The 18,899-nt window shown below is 51.9% G+C and overlaps 1 protein-coding gene across 1 annotated transcript in view; it reads left to right on the forward strand.

Annotated features, from left to right (window-relative positions):
- The window catches only part of FAM120A (family with sequence similarity 120A), a gene marked incomplete at its 5' end in the record, with an annotated part of 95,277 nt that overhangs the window by 26,744 nt on the left and 49,634 nt on the right, over positions 1–18,899 (forward strand). The window contains 2 exons of the mRNA XM_049632672.1: positions 8,963–9,091; positions 9,623–9,719. Coding sequence (XP_049488629.1) covers positions 8,963–9,091; positions 9,623–9,719 — 226 coding nt within the window. The remainder of the gene's footprint in view (positions 1–8,962; positions 9,092–9,622; positions 9,720–18,899) is intronic.

Below are 18,899 nucleotides of genomic sequence, written 5' to 3' on the forward strand. Positions count from 1 at the left end.
GCGGAGAGGAAGCAGAGGGCAGTCGCTGTCCGGGGCTGGCTGTGAGGGCACGGGGGCCATGGGGCTGTGGAAGGGCTCTCTTTCCAACTGTGTGGCGGCGGCACTGAGGTCTGCCTTCCTCAGAACACAGTGACCTGTCTGCCTGAGGCTGATGGGTTTTATTGCACATAAAATACCTCTGTAAAACGGATTTGAAAATCACGGTTCCCGGTGTGAACTGGACTGCAGGTGTCCGCAGGTAACCCTCCCTCCTGAACGTGTCGTACACATGCATTGCTGTCTTCCAGGCTCTCCTGGTTTTACTGCCCCCACTTACAGGCCCTTCACCCCATGCGGGGCTGCCCCCGCTGCCCGTTCCCCCGGCCAGGCCCGCGGCCATGGCCCTTTTCCGCTCGGTCCGAGGCTGGTCTGTGCTGTGTTCTCATCTGCGGCCCTGCACACCCGCCCCTTTGCTCTCGTGGACCTCGCTTTGTATTTGTGCTCCAGTCTTCCCCACCTCCTCCCAGCTCCCTGTTCCCCCACATGTCTCCTGAAGATGGTCTCTAGTAATGTGTCCAACAGCTTAACCCCGCGTTGAATTTGGGCCGCCACAGTTGGCCTTTGTTCAAGGCTGCTGAGGACACAGTTGACATCCATGAATTAATGAATGGTTTTCACCTCCCGGGGGCATGAAACACTCAACCCTCAGCCCCCCTGCTCTCCTCACCCTGGCAAACCCCTGCCTTGCTTCCTGGACCCCAGCCTGGTTCTGTGTGCCTCATGTGCCGTGTCCCCTCCCTGACTCCTGTTGTGTGTGGGTTCCCGAGGGTCCACCCGCACCGTGCTGTGGCCTCATGCTTTCTGGCACGTGTCGATGACCATCCAGTGGACCCAGTGTCCAGCGAGACCCCTTCCCCGACTGCAGCGTGTGTCTCACCCCCACCCACCAGGGCATCTCTGTGTCCACACCAGATGTGGCCCTCCAGCTTGTTGTCCGTGTGGGTTTATCCTGTTTCTTAGAGAGTGATACCAACTGGCCCTGTGATGTCCAGGGTAGAGTTTGGCGGGTGTCTCTGATTCTTGCCCCCTCCTGCATCTGGTCTGACTCTTCCTGACCCGCCCTGCCCTTCCTGACCGCCTCTGGTAGCACTGCTCAGCTGTGTGTGGAGCCCTGGGCCCTTAGGCCCCACTTCCCCACATCTGACATAGTCTGACCTCATACCTCTCCTGCGCCTGGTCTTTCCGTGGCTCCCTTCGTCAGTAGCGTAGATTTGGGTTTCATGGGTCTGTTGGAAAAAAAGGATGGGGGGGGGAGGGCTACTGTAGTGTTGCCTGTTCTTAATTAACCATTTCAGTAGGAATATCAGAAGGAAAAGAAGCTCGCCACCTGCCATTGCTTCATAGAAAAGACATCTCAACCTTAGAAGAGGTGTCACTTAGAAGGTTGGAGACCAGGGTGTGGTCTGCCTTGGGGCCGTGGCCGCGCCGCTCACTGGGTGCTTCCGCGAGTGCCTCGGTGGACCCCTCTGTCCTGTTGGGACATCCAGAGTGCACCACACGGCGGTGGCCTGAGGGTGAAATGCAGTGATGCTTGTCTGCGGGGTTCTCTGAGGGACCTCCTGGAGCCTGGCCAGCAGGTGTCTCCACGTGAGCCTCTGACGTCCGGGCGTTGAGACGCTGCTCCGTATGTACCGTCCTCACACCTTGCAGCTTTCCTAATGGTGATGGGGGGTCAGGTTCTGCTTCAGCAGAGCCGTTAGTGAAACTGGTGCCTTCCTCTCACCTGTCTTCCAGCGTGCGGCCAGGAGGTCGTGTGGGAGCCGCGGTACCAAGCCCCAGAATCATGGTTTTGTGGTGTGTTTATTCGGTTAGTGTGCGAGTCTGTGGGAATTGACATGGCTCCAGAGCTCAAGCCAGATGCTGTGCAGCGACCGGCCTGAGGGGGACCGAGTAGCCATGACAGTCACCCTGTCCTGGCAGGTGATGTAACAGTGATGTGCGTTCCAGTTTGCTTGTGGCTTCATGTTGAGCAGTTAGCCGGATGAGAGGATAAAGAATTGAACATCCATGCACTTGCAGAAACATACATGATGGATGGATAGCATTTCTGCAAAGTTTGGACACAAGCTGAGAGAGATCTTCATGAAGGCTGTTTTTGTTCCTGTTTTTTTCACTTAGTCAAAATTTATTTTAGACTAACCAAAATGGTAGCACTGTACCTGTGTAAATACTTGATGTAAAACTTCTTGAAAATGTTGATGTTATTACCTAATCCCTAACGGCACGCTATAAGATTTTCAAAAGCAAAATAAAATACCAGTGAACCTTGACATAATTATGATGACATAATTATTAGCAGAATAAAAATACAACTACAGCATTTTCCAAACAAAACAGAGACACGAATCTGTTGTAATTGGCATATTTTTACCTTTGCTTCACTTTCAAGTATTTGGATTTCTAACATTTATATTTTCTAAGTATCTTTATAAAAAAATATTTTAAGTCACAAACTGTATTGTTTACCATAAACTAATGTGCTACGAAGTCAAACGTCCAGCTACATGCATCCGTCTCCCCATCTGGTGTCCCCTCTAGACGACCTTTTCAAATGTGCTTTATAAATATTTTCGCTGAAGTCAGCTGTGCAGCCCTTTGTGCAGGTGGGGACAGCGGTGGGTGATGAGGTATCCCCTGTGGTGACCTCCTGGGGGCTGCACACCCACACGCTTGTTGCTGTGGGTGCTCCACGAATGTCTTCTTGTTTCCACGAACATCTGAGATTTCAGATTCCCATCAGTATAATCAGTATAGACTTCAGTGGCCCCGGATCATCTATTCTGTATGAAGGAAACAGGATAAAGATTACTTTAAAAAAGTTTTTTAATGTTAATTTTTGAGAGAGAGAGAGAGAGAGAGAGAGAGAGAGAGAGAGAGATGGATGGTGTGAGCAGGGGAGGAGCAGAGAGAGAGGGAGACCCAGAATCCGAAGCGGGCTCCAGGCTTCCAGCTGTCAGCATAGAGCCTGATGCGGGGCTCGAAGTCACGAACCGTGAGATCGTGACCTGAGCCGAAGTGGGACACTTAACTGACTGTTCAGTGCCCCATGTAAAGATTATTTAACCAACAGGTGAAACTTCACTGTTGGCTCTGTTGCCCGGGCCTGGAATACCGCATATCCTGGGGTTCAACTGCATGTGTGCACGCGTCTGTGATGCAGTGTAATTGGCTCTTGACTAGTTCCCAGGGTGTGTGCGGGGGTACATTTTCCTATTAGGAAGCTGGTGTACGTAAACCTGCTCAGCGAAGTCGTATATCAGAACGCTGATGCTCGTTTCCTGAAGATGCGGCAAAGATGCACGTGCCGCGCCGCTCACGGAGCAACGGGCGTGGGGCGGGGGGAACACATTTGGGCTCTTGTCAGCATGCCGGCGTGAGGTGCAAAGACAAGAGCCGAAGTGAAGAAAAATTCTCAGAATATTCGTTCTCTAAAAAGGAGAAAAAAGTCATCCAACACAAAAATATAATCTGTGGATTTGGGAACACCCATTTTCTTTGTTTTAAAAAGCAAACAAAAAGCGTGAATGGGATAGAAACCTCCGAGGAGCAGGGCAGGATGTGTACAGAAATGGAGCATGGGCCAGTGCCTTGACCTCGTGAGAGAAACGACTGATTGTACAGCTAGCTTCCCCTTGTCTTTGTGGCTGTGACGCCACGCGGGATGCCCCGCGTCTACACAAGGTGGCCGAAGCCTTAGCCCACAGGACACTCACCTGCCGGTGTGCTGTCGGTCACCTCTGGAAGGGAGTTGCTGTTTCAGTGGAAACGTTTCATTCCATCATGTGAAAGTCGAGGCCCTGTCAAATGATCCTTTCTGGTGGCACATTTCAGAAAGTGTTAGAGGAGACTTTAGCGTAATCAGCATCCATCTGGGAGAGAGTCTTGGATTTTAGTGGCGTCCTTTGCGGCTGTGACATGATGGATTTAATTTAACATTTGAAATGTCACGTGGTAACTGCATTGTGTCATTTATTATTGTTATTTTTTGATGTTTTATTTATTTTGAGAGAGACCACAAGCGGGGTAGGGCTGACAGAGAGAGGGAGGGAGAGAATCCCAAGCAGGCTCCATTCAGTCTCCTGAACTGTGGGGGCTCGATCTCACCAACAGCAAAATCATGACCTGAGCCGAAGTCAGGAGTTGGATGCTTAACCGACTGAGCCACCCAGACGCCCCTGCTTTGTGCCTTGAAGTGACTTTGTGGAAAAATGTTTGATTTTTTGAAATGTAACCGAGATGACATGACAGACTTACGTAAGTAGTGAGACACTAGAGCATGGCTTAAAGTTGATTCTGTAGTGGGACCCTCGTTATTTCCTTCTTTAGGGATGGGAAGAGATTGTTTTCTCGCGGTGCCAGATGCTAACTCAGGTTGTGGCCCTTGAATGATTAGTACCATAGGGAGGGGGAATCGGGGCCCTAAAGAGTCGGAGCCCATTGCTGCCTGTGACGGCCGCTGCTTGCTGCACTGAGAGGCGTGTGGCGAGGGCTTCCGCGGACTTGGTTGTGTCCCCGCACAGTGGGTGTGTCCTGTGCTGACACCACTGGATTCCGAGCAGCCCCAGCAGGGGCACGGGCCTGTGGGCATGTGAACGAGCTGCCTTCCTGAGCGCCTTCCACACCCTCCACCTGTCCTGACCCACGGGAGAGAGCGGCACAGTAGGAAACGGGCCCGGGGGGGAAAGATGAGGCTCCGTGTAGGCGGCCTCGGCTGAGGGAATTTGTGTGGAGGTGACTGCCAGCTCCCACCAAGCAGCGCCTGCTTACCACTGGTTGTCCTGTCTGGGAGCAGGGAGCCGCTCTGGGAGGTCTTTTCTAGCTCCAAATTTTTGTTCCTTTGCTTGCAAAGCAAGTAACTGACAATCACTGAAATTACTACAAAGTGCTGTAAAAAAGTGTATAATCATAAACGTTTGCTTTTTAAAAAAAATATTTATTTATTTATATTGAGAGCAAGAGAGTGGGGGAGGGGAAGAGAGCAAGGGAGACAGAGAATCCCAAGCAGGCTCTGCACAAAGCCCAACATGGGGCTCTAACTCACAAACTCTGAGATCATGACCTGAAACCAAAATCAAGAGTTGGATGCTTAACCGACAGTCACCCGATTGCACCGATGTTTGCTTTTTATTTATTTTAAAAGTATTATTACTTTTAATTTTCTTTTTTTTTTTTTTTTTTTTTTTGAGAGAGAGAGAGAGAGAGTATGAGCAGGGGAGGGGCAGAGAGAAAGGGAGAGAGAAAGAATCCCATGCAGGTTCCGTGCTGCTGCCAGCACAGAGCCCAGCATGGGGCTTGAATCCACAAATCATGAGATCATGACCCGAGCCGAAACCAAGAATGCTATGCTTAACCAACTGAGCCACCCAGGGGCCCCTGCTTTTTAATTAAACAGAATTTGCTTTCTATCCTTGGACACAGAAAGTACATGTTTCCAACTTTAATTTAGGTATACTATTGCATTTTATTTAACTTTTGTCTTTTTTCCTAATGTTAAGCTTTGGGCTAAAGTTAACGTACAACTGCTGAAAGAAAAGAAAAAAGGAGGGGCGGCTGGGTGGCTCAGTCAGTTAAGCATCCAACTTCGGCTCAGGTCATGATCTCACGGTCTGCTGACAGCTTGGTGCCTGGAGCCTCCTTCGGATTCTATCTCCCACTCTCTCTGCCCCTCCCCCACTTGTGTGCGTGCTCTCTCTCTCTCTCTCTCTCTCTTTCAAAAATAAATAAACATTAAAAGAAAAAAAAAAGGAAAAGTGGGACTTTCATTAAAATATTTTGAAGCCCAGGGGCGCCTGGGTGGCTCAGTTAAGCATCCGACTTCAGCTCAGGTCATGATCTCGCCATCTGGGAGTTTGAGCCCTACGTCAGGCTCTGTGCTGACAGCTCAGAGCCTGGAGCCTGCCTCCAGTTCTGTGTCTCCCTCTCTCTCTCTCTCTCTGCCCTTCCCCCGCTCACTCTGTCTCTCAAAAATGAATAAACATTAAAACAAACTTTTTAAAAATATTTTGAAGCTTGTCGCCAAGGAGCAAACATTTCATTTGTGTGGTTTGAGTGTTAATTTTGATTTAAGATTGACAGTGACATCTTGCTCTAACTCTCCTGTAGTTGCTGCACTGATGGGGGAGCTGCATGCTCTTCTACAGCATCTTTGGGAAGATTTAGCCATGTAAAATGATGATGCTTTTTGAGGGTCAGCAAGTCCTGATGCATTTTTTTACCAGCTGAGTGTCTGCAGAGATCCCTTTGTGCATGTGGCATGTATAGATCTAGAGAGCCAGGAGCCATATTTGGGGTGGCCAGGATCTTCAGGGACTTTTTTCTTTCTCCATTGGGTTGGTTCTCTTAGCACTCAGTTTTCCAGCCTGTGGGAACATGTGGTTTCTCCCATATGTGTCACGGCAAGGTTTTTTTCCCTTCATTTTCTTCTTCTTCTTTTTTAATGTTTTTTTGAGAGAGAGAGAGAGAGAGAGAGAGAGCAAGCATGCACCAGAGCCAGGGAAGGGCGGAGAGAGGGAAAGAGAGCATTCCAAGCAGGCTCCATGCTGTCAGCTCAGAGCCCGATGTGGGGATTGAACCCACAAACCATGAGACCATGATCTGAGCTGAAATCAAGAATTGGGCACTCAACTGACTGAGCCACCCAGGTGCCCCAACGCAATGGCAAGGTTTTTAAGGAAAGTACAAATTAAACATTGTCAAGAGTGTTAGAAGTTTAATGAATGGGATGTTTGCAAATATATCCATATTTAAATGTACTAGGAACCTTACTACTAAAAGGAATTCTGTGGTAAATCCTTTTGAGAATTCTATAATCTCTCATTCAATGTTTTGAGGTTATAACAGTTCCGTCTGAGTTTTAGAAGTTGTTTTGTGTGCTCTTTCTTCCCGAATTAAAGCTTCTCGTGTGCACTGAGTCCCCCGTTGTGTGCCCTGAGCCGAGCGCACATCATGCCATTCCCTGGGCCTGGCCGGGGCTGCTGGAGTGAGGGCATCCAGGTTGTGGGGACTTCCCTGCCCCTCAGGCAGCCTTGGGGGCGGGCGCAGACCAGAGATGGTCCACAGGAGCAACAGTGACAGATGGTCCCCTTCACTGAGGCGGGATAGACGGTGTGCACCGAGGAGAGTTGGCCTGTGCTGCCCAAGTGCTCCTCCCCCAAGTGGGGCTAGCCCTTTTCATATTTTGTCCACTTTTGTATCACATTCGTTCTGTTCTCACTGTGTCGTCATTGGTCTGTCCTGTATGTAACATCCTCACACTACAGCCAGCTTACCATTGTGGTCTGATCGTAGGGTCTCAGCGTGCTGGGTCGCACCTGCTCAGCCAGGCCCACGCCGCATTGCTGTCCCTGTTTCCGTGTGCGTTCACCAAGGGGAAGATGTTCCGTGAGGACAGCGTGGGGCTTCTGTTCTGACTTCTCTCCTGGGCTGCCACCAGCTGGCCTTGCTCCTGCCCCGCCGGGGGGCCATACACCCCGCCAGTGGGAGAGCAGACGGGACTTGTGTTCCTCCCAGACTGGCTGGGATGTGCTGTTTCTGGGGTTCGTCCCCGTGGAGGATGTGCGAGCCAGTGGGCTTTCATTTTCATGGGGTGCTGGGTTTCTAGGACTGAGCGTGTGATCTGTGTCCACAGATGTGTGCGTGGCTCTCTGCAGGCCTCCTGCTGGGATGTGCCTTCATGAGCACTAACGACCGGCACACTGGGGCCTGAGAACGTGACTCGGACGTGGCAACCAGTGCTTCCAGAAAACCTGTTGTTTGTGTAAAATGAGAGTGATTGTTGTGTGTGCATCTTGAAAATTTTCTTGATGACTTAAAAGTGTAAATGGTTTTCTGGTGGGTCTTCCATGTCATGTGCTCAGGCTCAGGTTTTCTGATTTTCTTCTTTTGTGTGTTATGTGTGTTGTGTCTTAAAACAACTCAGATTTGTTATCTTATGGTGCTCAAGGTCAGAGGTTCACAATCAGTCTCACTGGGCTCAATCAAGGTGTCAGCAGGCCACGCTCCTTCTGGAAACTCTGGAAGGGTGTTTCCTGCCTCTTCTAGCATCTGGAGCCACCACACGCCATGGCTCATGGCCCTTCCTCACTTCTTACCTCTGAGGCCAGCTGCCCTGCTCCCCGTGCACCCTAGAGGACTGTGGTGACACTGGGCTTACCTGGACAGTCCCACGCTGGTGGGCAGGAGTGGACAGCTCTGGAGGCACAGGGTCTTTAGGGGCCTTTGTGGTCTTTGTGGCTACATATAGGAAATCAAGTTTATTTCATGCTGTCGTTCGGGTTTTTTTTAATTGCCAGAAACATAGTTAGTACCTGATTCATCTTTATTTCTCAGAGAAGGGCATTACTGTAGTTATAGCTGAAATTGGATGTTTTTTCATAGTTTTTTAGTTTTCACGAAAGAGTCTAAAGCCTTTTTTTTTTTTATTCTGTTTAATTTTTGTAGAATCTGCTATTCTCGGATAATATAATATTCCGCCACTTACTCCGTGTGTCTTTACCAGAAATGGCCCTCAGCATTGGCAGTCAGGGATACCGTTTCCCTCCCGTTCAGAGCCGACTTGCCTTTCTGTGGTGCTCTGGCACCTGGGCTATGATCACCCAGCACTGCCTCCTTTTGGCCGTGTGGGAAGAACGGAAGTGTCTGTGGCCCAGCCTCTCGAGGCACGTTCACTATGGTGGGGCACAGGGTTCTGGGCTCGGAGTTGACGGGAGCCCGGCTGCAGACATGTTGGAGTTAACACATGGCTGCCGGGCTCCGTGTGGCCTTGCTGGGTGGAAGTGGCTGGCTTGTATTTAATGGTTCCCGCACCAGTCTTCGGGCCGAGACTCACAGCAGGGTAATGAGCGGCTGTGTAAGGAAGCGCTGCCTGCAGCTTCCGGGCCCTGCACGTGGGATTCATGTGCTGACCCGTGTGCTTATTTCTCAGGTCCGGGCTCACCAGCTAGTCCTGCCGCCCTGTGATGTGGTAATCAAGGCTGTGGCCGACTACGTCCGCAACATCCAGGACCCCTCAGACTTGGATGCCGTAGCTAAAGATGTGTTCCAGCATTCTCAGGTACGGGCTTGGGAGGACGCCTGTGAGGTCTGCTGCTCCCAGATTCTTTACCGTGATCGGGACCTTTCTCCTAAGAAGACAGACCTGTCACGTGGGCTGAGTAGAAGTGAGGACATGACTTGTCCATCCTTTCGGGCGATGGTCAGGGATTTCTTCCACCTTTTTCTGGAAAGGAATGTGAGTGGGTCAGGGTAAATAGAAGACGTGAGGTTGGTGTGAACTCCCTGCCTCTCTGGAAAGGTGAAACCACTGCCCCATTTGCGGGAGATGGGAAGGAAACCCTCTCCCGGCAGCAGGGGAAGCCTGGGACCCCGCGGGCTGCGTTGCAGACCCGGCTCTCCTGACTGCGTGCCAGGAGTCAGTCTGAGTAGCGTTTGATTCATTGATTTTCCAGGAAGATTTTAACGTTATTCTAATCTGTTGGTAACTTGAAAGCTGCAGGTTATGACACATGTGCTGAATTGTGAAAGTATGTTCGTGCACATGACCAGTGGCATGTGATTTACAAAGGTTTTCCTACGTTTATTTCAGTCTAGAACAGATGACAAAGTTATTCGATTTAAGAGAGCAATTGGATATTACTCAGCGACTAGTAAGCCTATGGCATTTCACCCACCACATTACTTAGGTAAGTAAATCAAAGCCTCTGTGAGGGTTGCTGACATGCAGTCATCGAAGAGATTTAAATGTTGGCCCGGTAGTCTTGGAGGTTTCTTCATGTGAAGTGAGGCATCCACAGTTACAGGGACGCATAGAGCCGAGGCCCCTGGGAAGACTCTGCAGGAGCCCCTGCAAGGATTGAGGAGCAGGAGAAACGGACCTTGGAGTAGGGGTGGGCCGGTGGGTGTCCAGGCGTGCTCTGCGGGGATGCCCTCTGGGCCACTTCAGCAAAGCGGATGGCTGTTTTCTGTTTTGTTGCCTAGGTTTTTTTGTGAAAGACCAAATTTGACTCAGATTTGAAATCGGGCAATAAAAATAATTATAAGCCATTTGCCTGAGCCTGCTTGGGAGTAATGCTGTCATGGGAGGCTATGAAGCCGAGTGGACCTGCCGGACTCCTTCCTGAGTCCAATGGCCTTTCTCTGGGCCCAGAGCCATGGAGCTCTGAGAGATTGTGCTGTTTGCCTTCAGTTCCTGGGGTGGTTAGCAAGCTCCACTGTTTACTGGTTTCAAAAGATTAATCCCAGAGTCAGAATGTCCCAGATAATTGTTCTTTATGTGGTACGTTTGTTGGCTTGCTTAGGCATAGCGCTGCAGCAGTGTGCATGGGGGGCCCATAGGTCACAGGTGAGTGCTGGCTGCTGGTGGCAGTCTCTAGGGTGCCGAGTGGCTGAGGAGGGGGGGGGTGGCATTGGCTCTTCTGCTGGCCTGTCTGCTGTGACCCACGTAGGGCGGGGCTTGTCTTCCTGTGCCTGGGACATCGCAATTTCTGAGTGTCACTGTCCAAGGCCATCAGCTACCAGCCATTATGTCTCAGCACCTTGCTTTAACTCTCTGCGCACCGGCTCCTGCCCCTCCCCTAGCAGTGTCGGGTCGGGGGCAGCCAGGGCCCCACCAGCCACCTTTACCCTCCTGTTCCTGTAGGAAGGTATTTGACCGAGTGATTTAATCCAGGAAGAGCTGTTGAACCAGGACAGTGAGAGGACCGTGGTTTGGGGTCACTCTGCTGGACAGAGGGTGACATGGTGGGGCAAGGTCACATGGGGCCGTGGACACCGCCGGGACAGGTGACAGGCAGGGTCTGACGCCAGGGGCGAACATTCTGACCCCACGGCCTCTGGCCTCAGGCTTCCTGGTTACGGAGATGGCTGCCTGGATGCATGTTAACATGGAAAATATACGTGACATGCTCTGTGACACTGTTCTCAGGGGGAGGGGGTCTAGAGAAGACAAGGAGCGGTCTGCAACCACAGAGCTGAGGAGGAGCTCGCAGAAGGGTGTCCTTGCCCCTTGTGTGTCTGCCCCGACGCCTGGTCCTCGTGTGGCATGGTAGTCGAAATGGTCGCTGCAGTGCACCTGGGACTAGAACGTTGATTCAGGAGGGGGAGGCAGGACGGAGAAAAAGGTACTAGTTGGCGCTGGTCTGAGCTGCTAACAGGGTTGGCAGTGTGCAGAAAGACAGGATGGGCTTTAAATTTGCTTTTAAGTTTGTGCTGCTGAAAAACTTGTAGTGTCATATGAAGTGCTTTCATGTTCTTAAGTCATCAGACAGCACGTGAGGTAAGCATTTTATGGATGAAGGTGACACTCCCGGAATTTAGTTTCACTTCCTCTCAGTGGGTTTTGGAGAGTGGTGGTGGACTGGTGAAGAATTTGAGTGTTTGGGGCGATATTTTCCAGCAGGTCAATGTGGGCAGTAACCAGCCGTACAAGCCTTCTCTGCAGCGTCTCCTGGCGCTTCTGACTGTGGCAGAGACCTCAGCCACCGGGCAGGGGTTTGGGGCAGCGGAGAGTGTGGGGTGGCAGGACAGAAGTGTGTGGTGTGTGTGTGACCCAGGACAGAAGTCAGGGCAAGACTGGGCAAGGAAGGTGCATTTCAAGTTGCATACACAATTTGGAGCCAGCAGAAACCGAGTCATGCGAAATTGCCTCTGTTGTTTTTTTTCCTGACAAATGGAAAGAAACAGTAATGTGAAGATAGTGCCTTTTGCCTGTTACGTGCTGTTAGGTTCCCGCTATGGCACTGAGCAGGGAACGGAGAGCCTAGAAGGAGCAACTTGGAACGGGGGAGAGGCTTTCTCTGCAACTCAAGGTAGAATCCAACACATATTTTCCATAAAAATGTTTTTGTAAGCAGTAGACAGATCCGAAATGGTCTTTTTTGACCTTGGTCCTTTACATTATTGTCTAGGAAGACACATTCAGAGTTTTCAACGACCACTGTTGGAAGGTGACTTTCTCATTCATTAGAACCTGTCTGTATTAATCATTTTAGAAACAGGAATATGTATAGCTTTATAGATCTTTTAAGCATCATGCTAGCCCTTGGAGGCTGTTGGGAGTGAAGATGGGGAGAGTTGGCTCTAACCAGAGCTTTCTCAACCTGGTTGGAATCGAGGTTCTTCCCCAGAACTGCGATATCCGGGTCTTCACAGGGCCTCAGGAACCTGTGTCTTCCAAAGGAAAACCTCCCTAGTCTGGCCCAGGTCAGGTGGACCAGTGCTGGGCAGGGCTGCCGGGTTCAGGCATCTTCTTCTGAGCCCCGGTCCTCTGCAGCATCGAGGAAGCCTCTGCTCTCCACACAGGGGCCGAGGGTGTGGAGTTCACAGGGGGAGATGCACACTCACCTGCCCCGTTGCCCCACGGGGCTGGGAGGCCTGGTTTGCACAGTGTGTGGTCCTTTTCAGGGTGAAAGATGGATCCGGTCCATACTGTCACTGTAGAGTGGGCCCCCAGAAACTATCTGTTCTTAGGTGGGTTTCTAAAATCAGTTACAGGTGAAATTAGTTTTTATTTTGTGGGAATTTATTTGTCAGAAACACGGTATTGGGACCGGGGACCTAGAGATGGTTATGTTTTGTGCTTTCCGCCCCAGCACACGGTGCCTGCCACGTCCACCAGAGTCCCCAGTCTGAATGTAGGCACACGTAAGACATGTCAGAATGGAGTTGGCAGCAGCGTGTGTGGTTCCTGGATGAACCATACTCCTTAGACCCTGGCTGTGCTTCAGAATCATTGCTGGAATTTTTGAAAAAAAACGACAGAGCTGCTAGAGGCCCACCCACCTCAGGTCTGTGAATGGAGATGTTGTAGGCTCTAGCGATCCTGGTGTGTTTGTCCAGAGCTATGTGAGTGAAACCGAGGCCCAGTGAGTCTGAAGATACATGTGTGTTGTCTTCTTGGCCTCCCCCGTGAAACGTCGATGAGCTCCTGCTGCACATTCTTCAGAACCGCCGAGGTCTGGAGCACCGACAGCACCACGTGCTGGTGAGGAGGCAGCGCGGCAGGAGCGCCCGGTCACAGCTGCCGGGAACGCAGACCGGCCACCGTGGATGACCACGGGATGGTTTCTTGGGAAACTGCTCATCCTCTTACCATAAGGTTCCAGCAGTCACGCTCTTTGGTATTTACCCAGAGGAATTAAAAGCTTATGTCCACACAAAACTCTGCACACGATGTGTACGGCAGCTGCACTCATAATGCCATGACTTGGAAGTAGCCAAGGTGTCCTTCAGCAGGTCAACGAGTAAATAAATGGTAGGCCCTCCAGGCAATGGAATGTTCTTCAGTGCAAAAGAAAACGGGTTATCAAGTCAGAGAGACGTGGGTGAACCTTGATTGCATTCACGAGGTGAAAGAAGCTGATCTGAAAAGGATTCCACCTGTGTGACATTCTGGAAAAGGCAGAACTGTGGAGACAGTAAAAAGTCCATGGAGGGATGAACAGGGGGACGATAGGATTTTAGGGCAGTGAGACTATCATGTGTGACATTGTAGGGGTGGATGTATGTCCGTGTACGTTTGTCCAGCCCGTAGAATGAACACGTAGAGGGAACCCTAACGTAAAATGTGGGCTCTAGTCAATAAGCACGATGTGTCAAAACGGGGTCATCCGCGATGACTGCTGTGTCACACTGACTAGCAAGGTGTACGGTGTGTGTTTCTTCCCTGAGTTTTCCTTACACCTAAAGCTGCTAAAAAAGTAATGTCTTTTAATTGAGAAAAATCTCCTTGATGCATCTGGCCCATGCCAGCACTTGCCGGGTGCTGGGCAGCGTGGCCGCGCAGGCATGCGGTCCGGGCCCTTCCTTGCACATGAGTGAGATGCGGCTCCCATGGCATGTGAGCAGGTGGTTCAGACTGAACTGATGCTGATGAAGTCAGGCCCTGTTCTGCTTGTGGAACTAGTGTCTGAGCTGAGGTTTGAAAGTAGAGGAGGAGTTGAGCATGGTGATAATGGGGAGGAAGTCTCTTCCCTCAGAGGAGATGGAGGAGATGCGTGTGCGCCGGCCCTGAGGTGGAGGCACTGGGTGTGCAAGGAGCCCAGGTGGCGGCGAGGGGAGGAGACGGCAGGGGCAGGGGTACAGTTGGGTCCCGGCACGGCCCAGGCTTTAGACTTACCGTAGGGGCAGTGAAAGAGGGAACGGGTTGTTACAAGTTGCTTTGTAACTGTCACACACCCCTGTGTGTGTGTGTGTGTGTGTGTGTGTGTGTGTGTGTGTGTGTAGAGGTGCGTGTGTACAGTCAAAACCAACTTCAGGGGAATGTTCCCAACAGCCCCTCCCCATCTCCCCATCAGGTTCCCTGCCCACCAGCTCTCCTAATTTTGTATCAGTGGTTCTCTTTGCCTTATCGTGTGTACCCCGAGTGCTAAGTGGAGACGTGGAAGAAGGCAGGCTTCCCTGGGGGGCTCCGTGGGTGGAGTGGCCCGGGTCAGGGAGCACAGGTGGAGCCAGGAGTAAGGTGGGCTCGTAGGAGATGGGAGCAGTGTGGCAGGAACTTGTGTGGTCGGAGGTGAGGAGGAGGCTCCTGGGGCTTCCCCAGGTGTGTGTGGCCCTCAGCAAGGTGCAGGGAATCGGAGGACAAACCGGCTGCTACCGCCCTGAGGGGCGTGGAAGAGGGTGGGGTAGGCGGCGGGAGCGGCCCACCCCCCAGGCCTAGTAAAGGGTAGGGCTCGGAATGGGAGGGGATTGAGCGGGCTTGCACTGTCAGAAGTGGGGGTCTCGTGGCACCTGGTGCACGCGTGGGGGCTGTGGCAGGGAAGTCGGGGATCTCAGAGGGCTTCGCAAGTCACCGGCCCCAGAGCCTACAGGCCAGGGGAAGCTGCCGGAGCAGGACTGTGCCGGCCTGTCAGAGGCGGTCTCCCGGGGCTGTGCCGGGACGGGAGCTGCCACCAGGAAGCCGAGACCTCTGGGTGCCCACGTCCTTGCTGGCCTCCTTCCACCAGACCGGCCGCAGGCTGTTGATGGCCGGTGACGGGTCTGCAGGAGAGCATACCTGCCTGCTGTCTCACCTGGGAGGAGGGGGACTTGCTGTCGGCGTCTGGGGGCCGGGGCTCGAGAAGGTGCGTGTGCAAATGTGAGGGAGACGAGGGCTGGTCGGTGACGTCATCAGACTGTCCCATCAAGTGGCGCTGGGCTTTCTGTGTTAACAGAGTCTCTTTGTACATACAGCTCTACCTCCACACAACATACCTCCCAACACGTCGGGGCAGGGTCAGCAGATGTCACCCCAGAAACGGAGACACTGTGCGTAGAAGGATGTGGTCCCCACAGGGCTTCAGCTGATAAGGCAGGTCCGTCTCTAGGAAAGCAGGGTCGCCCAGGCATGACCACACAGATGCAACGGTCACGCGACCCGCTAGGAGCAGAGAGCGATGGCATCTTCGCCTGCGCCAGTGGGGCGAGTGCGAGTGAGGAGCCCGCGCTGCCCCGTTCTGCCCTGTCCGATGCCACCTTGGCTGGCCTGCCACTGCGCTCACCCCTGGGCCTCGGGGCCATGCGGGACGGCCCTACACGCTATAGACGACCTGCCTGCTGCCGGTTGGCGGTGCGTGGCTCAGGCCCATCGCCCCAATCACCGTATGGAGGTCTGCCTTGGTCCCGCGGGGCAGGTGCTGCGCCATCCTGGCTGCTGCCTGTGCGTGTCCCCTGGAGCACTTCCAGCGTTGTGCTATCGTAACGATCACTTTTTAGCATCCCCAGATGTTCCACACTGTACCGTTGCTCTACTTTACTAGTAAGTTTTTGAAATTTGGCATTTAAAAAACATTTACGTGATAGTCCTATAGTTCTTACCAAAGCCACCATTCCTGTGGTCTTTGCTTAAGCTTTTTTGTTACGGAAAGACTGAATGTGACAGTAATACAGAGGGCAGCGTCATGAGCAGCTGTGTGCCCACTGGACGGCTTTAACAGATGGTAAAGTTTGTTTCACGTCTTTCTTTAAAGAAGTACGTTATTAGGCTTTTCTGGAAGTCACATCTATCTACCTCAAGCAGGTTTTTATATTTTCCTACCTCATACATATGGAGTAACAAATGGTGGTGTTGATCTGTAATCAAATGCCGTATTGTACGTGTCATTCTGCCCTTGCTACTTTTGGCGATGTGTCCATGTTCATCTCTTTCTGTTTTTGTCTTCTAAAAGCCGATGTGCATGGTATTAACGTCAAGCCCCCAGGGGTCTGACAGCGCATTCTGCCGCAGAGAACCGTGGTGTCTCGTGTGGAACGGAAGGTCTGCTTACTCTTCCTCCCTTTCGAGTCTTGAGCATCGTCCTCAGACTCACAGTGTTTTCCCAGGACCTTTCATTCAGATTTTTGTGAGTTTATTTTAGTCCATGTGCTATGAAGTGATACAGGCCATCTGGTCTCATGTCTTTTTGAAAGGTCATTTTTTTTAAAAAACCTGAAAACCAGTCATTTTTTAGGAACTGAAACCGCATCTGCCTTCAGCAGCCACTCGGCAAGGTGTCTTTGGGAGGTGGACCCGCTTGCCGTGGGGTCTCCTGGTGGCTTCTCAGGGCGCGGCGACAGGAGGGCACGGCCTGTCCAGTCCGCAGTGGACAGAGACTGGCTTGTTCTGTCGGGCTCACACAGCCACGTGGATGGTGTGCCTTCCTGCCCCCGTCTCCGTCGGCCCACATGCACGGCGTTCTTTGCTGCGGGGCGCTGCCATTCCCGCTCAGAGGGAGAGGGCCAGGGGCTAGACAGATTTGGATATGACTCAGGACACGTCCATCACTCGTGAGACCCCTGCTCTTGAAGACTCGGGCACCGCGTGAGCTTTGGCAATGCTGCACCCCGTGAGGTCCACGTGTGCTGCCCAGACTCGGCAGTGGTGGAGGTGCTGGGTGAGCACCCCGGTGGCTCCTGGCCCTGGGAGCTCTGTGCCCACAGTGCCGTGGTCAGGAAGGCAGCCCTCATCCTGGGGAACCGCTCGCGTTCCTGGAGTTTGGGGCTCCTGCTGGCCCGAGTGGCTTCCCCGGGGTCCCTGGTTCTTTCGGGTGCCCGCTCGCTTTTATTAGCAGAGCTGTGCGGAGCCTGCTTCTCTCCGGGTGACAGCCTCTGGCTCCTCTCGGGAAGGCCTTGCCTGGTGTCAGCTGCCCCAGCCGCCCTGAGTTCTGGGAGCTGGTGCTTCTGGAAACTGACAGCGTTCGGCCCCTCCCGCCTCTGCCTTCACGCCGGTCTTTGGCCCGTGGGGCCTGCCTTCCAGAGGTTACTCATCTGGAAGAGGATGGAAATAAGTTACACAAAATTCTCCTTCATGTGGCTTTATGTCTTAACTTCTGTAGAATATCACTATTGAGTAAATACATCCCTTTGAATACAGTTAATGGCGTTGGGAAATTTGACCTTTTTTGTAGGTCTTGAAACCTGGTATTGGTGATAGGGAACATATTGACTTACTCTTTGAATCTGAATTTTCAAATCTGTGTTTTTTATGCCACACCTGAAAATCGTGCATCGCGCTCATCGGCATTAGAGAATTTAAAAATTCGTTACTTCGTCACTCTTGTTGGTTTTGGCTAGCGTGGCTTCTCTGTGGTAACGTGCCTGGTGGTCAAGTCCGTGCTGGCTGGCCGGGCTAGCTGGTTCCCGGCAGAGCCTCCCGGTCGACACCGTTCCTTCCAAGATGTGTGTGGTCTTTAGAGGCCGCTGGGGGGGGGGGGGGGGGGGGCGGGTTGCTGGCAGCATGTCATCCCGGGTGGCTCCCATGGCACGCTGTCCGGCCGCCGTGTGTGTTTTCCTCATCATTCGCAAAGAAGTCTCTAAACATTGTTTTCATCATGAGAACATTTTTCATACGGCGACTAAATGCCTTTTTCACGTGCCTCTCTCAGTCTGTGTAGTCTGCTAACAACAGCTTCTCTTGATAGAGCGTCTGTGACAGGAGAACAAGGACCCCCATGCGTAGCCGGGGTCAGTCCTGAGAGGCGTCCTTGTCACGCAGCACGCAGTGCTTCGCTTAGTGGTGCGAGGGCACTGAGAACTGCTACACAGGGAGGCATGCCGCGCGCAGAGGCAGGCCTGGCTTATCGGGCAGTTCTCCAGCCTTCAGAGAAGTGTAGACAGGTTAATTCACTTATTAGACTGGGTTCTGAGAGATTAGTAGCTCACTTTGCAGGTTCTCAAAGGTTTATTGGAAGTCAGTGACTTCAGTATGATTTTAGAAAATGTTCTTTCTTTGGAAATCTTTGTTCTTAAGTTATGGTTTGTTTTTAGGGAAAGTGTGCTTTTCAGGAAGTTTGTAGCGCATGATGGTCAAAATTTTAGGGAAACAAAAGGGTCCCCTTCCCTTGAATGCTGCTGTGTATTGGCATGGCCGATGTTCCGCGTGCTTTCTCAGAAGTTTCGTGGAGCAGGTCAGCCACAGGAGGCAGTAAATTGCACTTCTCACAGTGATTTGGGGTGTAGTGTTAGAGCTCGAATGGAGTTCATAGTGTTCTTTGCAACCGAATTTGGCCACAATTCAGAATCACCCGAGAAGGGACTTAACCAGTTACAGCATTGTGAGTCTCAGACTTTGAGGCTCTAATCTCCTGGGTCGGAACTGTTTGATCAGAAGTGTCTCCTCGTATGCTTGCGTGTGCATATGTGTATGTGGGGTGAATATGTGTGTATGTGGGGTGAACATGCATGTGCACGTGTGTGTATTTGGGGTGAGTGCGTGTACATGTCTGTGCAGCGAATGTGTGTGTGTGCGTGCATGTGGGGTGTGTGTATGGGTGGGGGTGCATGTATTTGTGATGAACACGTGCATGTATGTAGGGTGAGTGCGTATACGTGTACGGTGAATGTGCGTATGTATATGCACGTGTGGTGGACGTGTGTGTGAGTGCAGGCACATGTATATAGGGTGAGGGCGT

This window comes from Panthera uncia, chromosome D4 (assembly GCF_023721935.1).
Source record: "Panthera uncia isolate 11264 chromosome D4, Puncia_PCG_1.0, whole genome shotgun sequence".
NCBI lineage: Eukaryota > Metazoa > Chordata > Mammalia > Carnivora > Felidae > Panthera > Panthera uncia.